This window comes from Heteronotia binoei, chromosome 1 (assembly GCF_032191835.1).
Source record: "Heteronotia binoei isolate CCM8104 ecotype False Entrance Well chromosome 1, APGP_CSIRO_Hbin_v1, whole genome shotgun sequence".
Taxonomy (NCBI): Eukaryota; Metazoa; Chordata; class Lepidosauria; order Squamata; family Gekkonidae; genus Heteronotia; species Heteronotia binoei.
In genome coordinates this window covers 279300087-279311006 of record NC_083223.1, presented here as the reverse complement: position 1 = coordinate 279311006, position 10920 = coordinate 279300087, and the positions used below count along the sequence as shown (strand labels likewise).

At 48.0% G+C, this 10920-nt stretch overlaps 1 protein-coding gene across 2 annotated transcripts; it reads right to left on the bottom strand.

Annotated features, from left to right (window-relative positions):
- Positions 1–2562: 2562 nt before the first annotated feature.
- Positions 2563–9979, bottom strand: LOC132584354 (zinc finger protein 883-like). Of its 2 annotated transcripts, none has more exons than XM_060256224.1 (6): positions 9632–9979; positions 7992–8106; positions 6999–7054; positions 6703–6829; positions 4925–5047; positions 2563–4572 (listed from the first exon to the last, which is right to left on the bottom strand). In XM_060256224.1, exons 1-6 carry the CDS (start codon positions 9941–9943, stop codon positions 3227–3229), a joined length of 2079 nt encoding a protein of 692 aa, XP_060112207.1. In that variant the 5' UTR covers positions 9944–9979; the 3' UTR covers positions 2563–3226. The 2 variants fall into 2 exon arrangements, with proteins under 2 accessions (XP_060112207.1, XP_060112215.1); XM_060256232.1 differs by having other exon boundaries at positions 4925–5044.
- Between the last annotated feature and the right edge of the window lie 941 nt (positions 9980–10920).

Genomic DNA, 10920 nt, shown 5'->3' with positions numbered 1-10920 from the left:
CAAGCAGAGGCTCTGCCACTGAGCTATGGCCCCTCTCCATGGCTCTCCAGAGTCTCAGGCTGAGGTCTTTCTCATCACCTCCTGCCTGGTCCTTTTAACTGGGAGATGCTGGGGACTGAACCTGGGACCTTCTGCATGCCGAGCTGATGCTCTGCCACTGAGCTATGGCCCTTCTCCATGGCTCTCCAGGGTCTCAGGCTGAGGTCTTTCCCATCACCTTCTGCCTGGTCCTTTTAACTGAAGATGCTGGGGATTGAACCTGGGACCTTCTGCATGCCAAGCAGAGGCTCTGCCACTGAGCTATGGCCCCTCTCTATGGCTCTCCAGGGTCTCAGGCTGAGGTCTTTCCCATCACCTCCTGCCTGGTCCTTTTAACTGGAGATGCTGGGGATTGAACCTGGGACCTTCTGCATGCCAAGCAGAAGCTCTGCCACTGAGCTATGGCCCCTCTCTATGGCTCTCCAGAGTCTCAGGCTGAGGTCTTTCCCATCACCTCCTGCCTGGTCCTTTCAACTGGAGATGCCGGGGATAGAACCTGGGACCTTCTGCATGCTGAGCAGATGCTCTGCCACTGAGCTATGGCCCCTCTCTATGGCTCTCCAGGGTCTCAGGCTGAGGTCTTTCCCACCACCTCCTGCCTGCTCCTTTTAACTGGAGATGCCAGGGATGGAACCTGGGACCTTCTGCATGCCAAGCAGAGGCTTTGCCACTGAGCTATGTCCCCTCTCCATGGCTCTCCGGGGTCTCACGCTGAGGTCTTTCCCATCACCTCCTGCATGGTCCTTTTAACTGGGAGATGCCAGGGATTGAACCTGGGACCTTCTGCATGCCAAGCAGAGGCTCTGCCACTGAGCTATGGCCCCTCTCCATGGCTCTCCAGGGTCTCAGGCTGAGGTCTTTCCCATCACTTCCTGCCTGGTCCTTTCAACTGGAGATGCCGGGGATTGAACCTGGGATCTTCTGCATGCCAAGCAGAGGCTCTACCACTGAGCTACGGCCCCTCTCCATGGCTCTCCAGGGTCTCAGACTGAGGTCTTTCCCATCACTTCCTGCCTGGTCCTTTCAACTGGAGATGCCGGGGATGGAATCTGGGACCTTGTGAATGCCAAACAGATGCTTCACAGAATGGCAGCTAATAAATTATCCCTATGGGTAAAAATCAAACAACAGAGAAGCCCCGAAAGTTGAGCACAACCTTGAACATTTGGTATTCGGTTGCCAAATTTCTGTCAAACATATTTTCCTTTAGTAAATAATGTGGGTTTTCTTTTAGTCAAGATCCCCCTAATCACAGGAGCTCCCAAAAGGTAATAAGGAAGAAAGTTTTAAATTTATACCCTGCCGTTCTCTTGGAGTCTCCTAGAAGCTTACAATCTCCATCCCTCCCCCTCCCCACAAATGTCATCCTGAGAGGTAGGTGGGGCTGACAGAGCTCTCAGAGAACTGCTCTTGGGAGAACAGCTCTGAGAGAACTACAACTGACACAAGGTCAGACCACCAGCTGCATGCGGAGGAGTGGGAGAAAGAAAGTCAAAGACGATCTTTTAGGCTGAAAATATGACTGGCTAAAGGGCATCCACAGAGCTTTATTAGCTTAAAGCAACATTGACTGAGGGGGGATCTGACAGAGGTTTACAATATTATGTATGAGATAGGGAAGATAGAGAAAGAAGGACTTTTCTTCCTTTCTCACAATACGAGAACTCGTGGACATTCAATGAAATTGCTGAGCAGTTGGGTTAGAACTTATAAAAGTACTTCTTTACCCAAAGGGTGATTAACATATGGAATTCACTTTCACAGGAGGTGGCAGCGGCTGCAAGCATAGCCAGCTTCAAGAGGGGATTGGATAAACGTATGGAGCAGAGGTCCATCAGTGGCTATTAGCCACAGCATATTGTTGGAACTCTCTGTCTAGGGCCGTGATGCTCTGTATTCTTGGTGCTTGGGAGGGGGGGCAGAGTGGGAGGGCTTCTAGTGTCCTGGCCCCACTAATGGACCTCCTGATGGCACCTGTTTTTTGTTCCACTGGATGGGCCATTGGCCTGATCCAACATGGCTTCTCTTATGCTCTTACTTTTTTAATGTTCTTACCATGGATTTGAACCCAGACCTACCAAGTCTAAACCCAACACTCTTCAACTGACCGACCTCATGAATGGGGGAGAACTGGGTTGGTTTCATTCATTCATGAATATCAGTCATGCCCATAGTGTGGGTTTCAAGCATCTGCAAGATAATTTTTCTTCTTCTTCTATTTATTTATTTATTTATTATGCATGTGGTTGTGTGCATGTCTGCACATGGAGATTAGGGCGACCTACAGTGACTGACCCCTGCTAGGGGACTAGAGGATATTCAGAGAAGTGGCTGAATAAAACTTGCCCCTATACTCCCGACTGCAGATATTTCCTGGAGGTCTCCCATCTAAGTACTTGCCAGAGTTGACTGCTGCTTAGCTTCCGACATCTGAAGATCAGGCTTGCCTCCTGGGCTATCCAGGTCAGGACAGGTTTCTTTTCAACAACCTGCAAAAGGACTGAAAAAAGACATGCCCCACCAACCTTTCACACATTTATTGAAGCTTAACTCATAAAAACTTCCAGAAAGCACCGCAAACAAAATGTCTCATTTACTTGAAACAAATAATCATCTCGTTAAGAAGCTATGACCCTCCCGTAAATGAGTTTTGTTTTCTCCTGCTCATAACGTAACACTTAATCGTGAGTTGCCAGCTATCTGGAGGGGGGAGACATTTCTTTAACACCATGTGGGATAGTGGGATGTACTTGAGGGCTTCAAATATGACACAAGCTCCTTCAATACCCTATTTTTAACATTTCTGCCTGCTAAGGGCAAAAATTCTGTGTAGATTCATGTTTCCGAGAAGTCTTTTAATGAACTAAGATGTTCCGCCATGCTGATTCTCTTTCCACACTCTGAGCATTCTTATGGTTTTTAAGATGGCCACTCTGACGGAATCTCTTTTCACACTCTGAGCATTCAAAAAGTTTCTCCCTTGTGTGGGTTCTCTGATGGCTTTAAAGAATGCTACTGTGACTGACTCTCTTTCCACACTCTGGGCATTCAAAAGGTTTCTCCCCTGTATGGGTTCTCTGATGCCTTTGAAGATGGACACTCAGTCTGAATCTCTTTCCACACTCTGAGTGTTCAAAAGGCTTCTCCCCTGTGAGGGCTTTGAAGATGGCCACTGTGACTGAATCTCTCAGCATGCAAAAGGTTTCTCCCCTGTGTGGGTTCTCTGATGGCTTTTATGATGGCCACTGTGACGGAATCTCTTTCCACACTCTGAGCATTCAAAAGGTTTCTCCCTTGTGTGGGTTCTTTGATGGCTTTGAAGATGGCCACTCTGACTGAATCTCTTTCCACACTCTGAGCATTCAAAAGGCTTCTCCCCTGTGTGGGTTCTCTGATGGTTTTGAAGATTGCAAATTTGACTGAATGTCTTTCCACACTCTGAGCATTCAAAAGGCTTCTGCCCTGTGTGGGTTCTCTGATGCTTTTGAAGATCGCCACTGTGACTGAATCTCTTTGCACACTCTGAGCATTCAAAAGGTTTATCCCCGGTGTGGGTTCTATGATGCCTTTGAAGACTGGCACTGTGACTGAATCTCTTTCCGCACTCTGAGCATTCAAAAGGTTTCTCCCCTGTGTGGGTTCTCTGATGGCTTTGAAGACTGCCACTGCAACTAAATCTCTTTCCACACTCTGAGCATTCAAAAGGCTTCTCCCCTGTGTGGGTTCTCTGATGGCTTTGAAGACTGGCACTGTGACTGAATCTCTTTCCGCACTCTGAGCATTCAAAAGGTTTCTCCCCTGTGTGGGTTCTATGATGCTTCTGAAGATCGCCACTGTGACTGAATCTCTTTGCACACTCTGAGCATTCAAAAGGTTTATCCCCGGTGTGGGTTCTATGATGCCTTTGAAGACTGGTACTGTGACTGAATCTGTTTCCGCACTCTGAGCATTCAAAAGGCTTCTCCCCTGTGTGGGTTCTCTGATGGCTTTGAAGATGACTACTCCGACTGAATCTCTTTCCACACTCTGAGCATTCAAAAGGTTTCTCCCCTGTGTGGGTTCTCTGATGGCTTTGAAGGATGCTACGGTGAGTGAATCTCTTTTTACACTCTGAGCATTCAAAAGGTTTCTCCCCTGTGTGGGTTCTCTGATGGCTTTGAAGAATGCTACGGCGAGTGAATCTCTTTTTACACTCTGAGCATTCAAAAGGTTTCTCCCCTGTGTGGCTTTTTCTATGTTCTTGAAGATGGCCAAAGCGTTTCTCGCCTCTGTGGGTTCTTTGGTGCACAAGGAGCTCTGATCTACTTTTGAAATACTTTCCACATTGAATGGATGTACTTGCCTCCATTATTCTCTGATTTGGAAAATGTAAAATACGCCATCTTACATCTCTTTTTTCAACTATATGCCTGACTTTCATTTTCTTAGGTCTGCCTCGACTCCTGATGTTTTCTCTCAAGTCCTCATTCTTAACTCCTTCTGGCAACTGCTGATCAAGTTCATCACCCTCTTCATTCTTCTGATCATCCTCTGCTGGAATAAAGAGATCCCATTAATACCTGAGGGGGCAGGTAAGATCCCAAAGCACCCATGTGACTTCAGGAAGAAAGGATTGATGGCCCTTTCACCTCCTCCAGCTTTCCTGGACATAACCCCCCCCCCCACGTACCTAGGATATATTATATTTAAGGACCCTCATCCCCCTCAAGAGCCACAGCTCTTGCTCAGAAGGAACTCCTGACCCTCCACATCCCAGTTCCCAAAATGTCTCCTTACCCAGCAGGCTGTAGGACTGTACCGAGTCAAATGTTCCTCAGAAGTGAATCAGAAATTTCCATGGCTATTCCTTGCCTGTTCTCTTGACATAACCGTGAAAGGTACTCACTGTCAGTAACCTCCTTTGGGAAGGAAACATGTTCTTGGGATCCTCCTGAGAAACCCTCCAGCCTTTCTTCAGATGTGAGACTCTTGTCTATCTCCACCAACCTCTCTCTTACACTTTGGTCTTCTTTGGCACACACACACACACACAGATAAAGAGAAAGGGAGAGAGACATCATTCTTATATGGTGAAGGAAAGAAATTCAAGAGTAAAAATTCTTCTGGGAGGATGGAACCGTGGTCGAGATCATAGCCCATAATCCCAACTGGTACAAGTGGGACGGATCTATGAGGCAAAGCACCCCACTTCTCCGCAAGGCGTAACGGGATTCTTAAGCGGCCTGGTCTGCCTTGCAGGTGTTCATGATTTGACTCTCCCTGCAGGTAACATCCTTATCTCTTTTAAGGCCAGACTCAAGACCTTAGTAATTGGTTAACTGTGAGATTAATCCCGCTGTGTAATCAGGATTGAGCGGGGAGGTGAATGGTGCTACCAGCCTCTGGAAGATTCCGTCTTGGAGGATCCTTGATTGGCTCATTTGAGCCATCTGATCCTAGAGGGGTGGAAAGTATAATACCGATATAGACCAGAGAGAAGCCATGCGGACTTTATGCTCATGCCATGCTGGTGCACTTGGATGTTTCTTGCTTTCTTCTGATGAACTGTACTATGTAGAGTAACTTAAGCTACAGCTGGAATACTTATGCTGTAAGGAGAGGTACCACCTAATGCCAGACATTTCATGAACATAGGATAGTTTTTCTGTTGCTGAACTGGTTAAGTGTTTGGTGTAGTGGCTAACATAGGTGTAGTGGTTAATTGTGTGGACTCTGATCTGTGAGAACCGGGTTTGATTCCCCACTCCTCCACTTGAAGCTACTGGAATGGACTTGGGTTAGCCATAGTTCTTGCAGAGTTGTCTTTGAAAGGGCAGCTTCTGTGAGAGCTCTCAGCCCTAGCTACCTCACAGAGTGTATGTTGTGGAGGAAGACTATAAAGTATATTGTGAGCTGTTCGGAGACTCTGATTCAGAGAGAAGGGCAGGGTATAAATCCAATATCTTCTTTTTCTTCTGAGCTATAGATGTCTTGTTTTTACATCCTTCATAAATCTTTAGAACTGTAGATGACTTGTTTTTACATTCTTTATAAATCTTTATATAGTCCCTGCTTGACTTGTGTCCACTCTCCTTGTCAACCGACTGAACTGGGTGCTGTTCCGGTACAAAGACTAGTAACCCAGGGGGACCCAGGCTTGGGTTCTTAACAGGATCATTTCCAGATCTCAGTTCAAGGGTTTTTTTGTAATCCCATCATGGGGAGTAGAGGGGGTGTTGTAAATTTTAGTGAGAAATGAGGATCTGGCCCCTCCCAGAGTGTTTCTGAGCGTCTCTGTCATGAGCCAGCCTGAGCTCTCCACAAATTCCCCTGGGGAAGAGGATTCCTCAGGAGAAAGGGAGCCACACATGGCTGGCTCTGTGCCTGCAGAAGCCAGCAAATGGTCTGGTGAGCTGCAGGCTGCCCAACACTCACCACCAACAGCTGATCCAGAGCCACCCCCCAGCTCTGGGATTTGTGTGAGCACCTGGACATGTCTGGCTTGCCGACCTGCAGCTGCTACATACCAGTCTCTCATCCCCACCTTTGCCTCTGGCCTCTGACCAGGACAATTTCTCTGGCTTGGGCGAAGGCCACAACACTGGGCAAGGAGCTGGAAAGTCCTCAAAATGATGTACTGCTGTTCAAGTTCTAACTTTGGCACTGGTGGAAGATCTTCCTTACTCAGAGAGATGACGCTCCAATAGTTCTCCTGCATGACTTCCCTGTAGAGAGTTCTCTGGCCCAGATCCAACAGGGCCCATTCTGCTGGAGTGAAACGGACAGACACCTCCTCAAAGGAAAAGGGACGCTGAAAGAAAAAGCAGATTTAGTTCTCAGAGACTGCATACTGGAAGGGACTGGTCTAAAGGGTACAGGATGTATGGCTTGTCTTGGGGATAGCCTCTCTTTCCTGGACCATTGTAGAAACTGCAGGAGCAAAAGCCACCCCAAGGCTGTTTCCTGTTTATTTCCCCTACCTGGACTGTTTCCACACCCCCAAACAGATGAGGACTCAACAGCATCTCTCCGCTACCTGTGGAGGAAGGAGAAAGAAGAAACAAGGAAGGGTGTCTGTCGTGACTTCCTATTCCATTGGCTGGTTTGTTCCCCTCTTCACACACTCCCTTCCCAGGAGGCTGAAACCTTGCCCTGCGTACATGCAACACATTCTTTTACTCAATTCTGGGAGAGGCAGAAGAGAAGTACGCATGAGCCTCAGGGGTGACAAAGGCCACCAACATATTTCAGGCTCCTGAGAGACTTGAATGTGCCCTATGAACTCTGGAGTTCAAAGGTCACAGCATCCCTGCTGGATCAGACTAAAAGCCCAGGAATCCCGTTCTCCTGCTGGCTGGGCCTTCAGGTCAGGTCTAGTGGTGGGAAAAGGGAATGGAAATGACAGCACATGACATGTCACCATCACATCCAGCCAAAAACCAGACATCACTTGAGCGTTTCTAGAGAAGCCAGGGTAATATCAGCGTCAAGCTAAGGCCTCCCCCCAATCTCCTGGGGTGCCAGACCACAGCCTCTCATTCCTACCTCAGCATCCTATTCCCCGCAGGGCCTGCCCAGTGCCCCTAGAAGCCTGGGCACAGAAGCCACATTTCCCCATGATTACTGGCCCCTAGGAACTGGCTTTCAGCACTCAGTGCTGCCCTAAGAGGCAGAAGCTCCCTGTGCCCACCAGGTGGAATAGCTCTGCCCAGGTCTGTCTGCCTTTTCTTTTCTTTCTTGAGCCACCCTGACTTCCTTTTATGGAAGGAAGGTGAGAGATGAGAATTTCAATGAATGGGAGGAATGTACCATCTCTATAATTGTGTCCAATCCCCTTCAATAAGAATCGCAGGTCGTAGATATTGAGTGCTGTTTGTTATGTGAAGAAGTATTTAATTCTTTTCCTGTCCTGAACTCTCTACCCATCCCGTTCACAGGGCCCCCAACCGCATGCAGGAAAAATGGGTCCTTACCACAGGAGAGGGCATCTTGGGCACACTCCTGGGTGTGCCCCCTCTGCTCTCGCTCCAGGGAAGCTTCTTCCACCTCGGGGAATGCTGCGTCTCTCTCCATGGATAATCCCCACACCTGGAACAGCAGCCAGGGAGAACGGAAAGAGATGGAATGGAAAAGAGACTGAGCAACGTTTCCCGCCCCACTCCCGTACTCAGCTATATAGAACACAGGAAAATGCACGCCTCATACAATTCAACACCTTATATCACAGTGGACTTTATATGTTTTATACAACAGTAAATACGAAACTAGGAGACTTCGGAGGATGGTATAAGACAGGAGGGCCTGGCATGACTTTGTCCATGGGGTCGCAAAGAGTCGGACTCGACGGCGACTGAATAACAACAACAAATATGAAACTATATGCAATGACTCCATCAATATAAAACGTTCAAGTCCTTTGTCTCCAGAAGTAGTATCTCATTAAACAAGTCCACTCTAAAAAAGAAGATGACGATATTGGATTTATATTCCGCCCTCCACTCAAGAGTCTCAGAGCGGCTCACAATCTCCTTTCCCTTCCTCCCCCACAACAGACACCCTGTGAGGTGGGTGGGGCTGAGAGAGCTCTCCCCAGAAGCTGCCCTTTCAAGGACAACCTCTGCCAGAGCTATGGCTGCCAGAGCTATGCTGCCATTCCAGCAGCTGCAAATGGAGGAGTGGGGAATCAAACCTGGTTCTCCCAAGAGTCTGCACATTTAACCACTACAACAAACAAAAGTCCTTCAAATAGAGTGCTCAAAGAATTATTTAGCAAGACAAAAAACTCTGGGAGACAATGAAACTCTTCGAAAGACGCTGAAGTCTCTTGCTCTTGGGGTCCCTTGCCAACGACCGTTTCCACCAGAAGTGAGGTCTTTTTTCAAGATCTCCTCCTCACCAAGAATTCGTACGGAACGGTAAAGTCTTCCACAGTTCCAAAAGTGGCCACTCTGACCTACAATTTATGCGTCTGACAAGCCCAAGCTGCTCTTGAACGTTTTGTATTAACACAGAACATAAGAACATAAGAGAAGCCATGTTGGATCAGGCCAACGGCCCATCAAGTCCAACACTCTGTGTCACACAGTGGCAAAAAATTTTTATATACACACATACACTGTGGCTAATAGCCACTGATGGACCTGTGCTCCATATTTTTATCTAAACCCTTCTTGAAGGTGGCTTCAAGTAATTGCATATAGCCACAGATTTACTGTAGTACAAAACATATAAAGTTCACTGTGATGTATGATACTGAATTGGATGAGGAGTGCGTCCCCCTGTCTTTTCTATAGCTGTGACTGTTTTAACTCAGGAGCCCATTTTTTATGTTGTTTGCCATCCCTGGACTCTGCACCCTTCCAGCCGCACCTAGTGAGATATCCGGGGGGATAAGAAATTTCCTAGTAGAAGAGGCTGCCGAAGGAGGCTGTTCATTTCCCATACAGAGGATTAACACTTGGGGAAATAGAACAATTTATATCTTGCTCGAGTCCAGTAAGTATTATATCTTTCAAAAGAAGAAACCACGCGGACAAATATCTCTCAGGGGAACTTTAGGATAAGGTCAGGGAATGTGATTTGAATGGGACATACCTGGAGGGAACCCCCTCACCTGCTCTGCCGGCCTCTCCTCCTCGGCCTGACTCAGCAGGAAGCCTTCAGCCAAGGCCACCGCCTGGCAGCTGCTCTCTGGCCCACATTCTCTGACCCAGCGTTGCACTTCCAGGGGCAGGATGGCGAGGAACTGCTCCAGGACCACCACGTCCAGGATCTCCTTTGTGGAGCACCTCTCTGGCTTCAGCCAGCGGTTGCTGAGTCGATGGAGCTGGCTGCAAACCTCTCGGGGCCCATCCGCCTCTCGGTAGAGGAACTGCCGGAAGCGTTGGCAATGCACGTCTGAGATAGGCATGACCTGGAAAGACATAGCTGGCACAGTGTTTTCCTGTAATTCAGCAGCACCACTCCCGGCTTGGGTGCGATGGGGGCCTCTGCTCGATATCGTGCCACCGCCAAGTTCTCCTGGGTGCTGCTCTTCCATCTCCTTCGCCTGCTCTTGGGTCACCTCCAACTGGGTAAAGGTACCTTGAGTGACTCGGATATGAAGACAGACTTCTTTCTAGAGGGAAGGAGAGACAGAGACTGTAAGGTTATCACAAGGAAAGCATCTGAGAATCACCTTGGCAGGTCAGCTCAACAGGGTTTGCTGTGGCTTGCAGACCAGGTTTCATATAATTTTGCTATATTACATACCAAGCGATTTTAGATATACCTCCCTGGTTCTTTGGGAAAGTTGGCCATCTCTGTTTGGCTCAAAGAACGTTAAAAGCTTAGTCACTCCTTACATGGGTTCAGTCTGGCAAGGGGCTAATTCTTAAGGGGAGCTGGACCCCCAAACGACCGCAGGGACTGGTGACCTCTTAACTACTGTATGTATCACTTCAATAGACATAAAGTGTTGGGTAAGAAGAACAACACCTCCAAAAACAATGGAGGTCCCTTTCTGAACTGTGGGATTCACTTGATTAGATCCTGGATTTTGGGGAGCCTGAAAACCAACTCTTCATGGCTTTCGTCACTACTAGAAGAACATAAGAGAAGTCATGTTGGATCAGGCCGATGGCCCATCCAGTCCAACACTTTGTGTCACATGAGAACACAAGAGAAGCCATGTTGGATCAGGCCGATGGCCCATCCAGTCCAACACTCTGTGTCACATGCGAACATAAGAGAAGCCATGTTGGATCAGGCCAATGGCCATCAAGTCCAACACTCTGTGTCACATAAGAACGTAAGAGAAGCCCTGTTGGATCAGGCCAATGGCCCATCCAGTCCAACACTCTGTGTCACATAAGAACATAAGAGAAGCCCTGTTGGATCAGGCCAATGGCCCATCCAGTCCAA

Excerpts from the sequence above, each read along its gene's own strand:
- LOC132584354 (XM_060256224.1), bottom strand. The coding sequence starts at position 9,943 with ATGTCTTTCCAGGTCATGCCTATCTCAGACGTGCATTGCCAACGCTTC. Across the intron at positions 7,055-7,991 it reads CCAAGATGCCCTCTCCTGTG|GTAGCGGAGAGATGCTGTTG; the intron begins GTAAGGACCCAT and ends CTTCCTCCACAG. Across the intron at positions 4,573-4,924 it reads CCCAAAGGAGGTTACTGACA|CAGAGGATGATCAGAAGAAT; the intron begins GTGAGTACCTTT and ends TCTTTATTCCAG.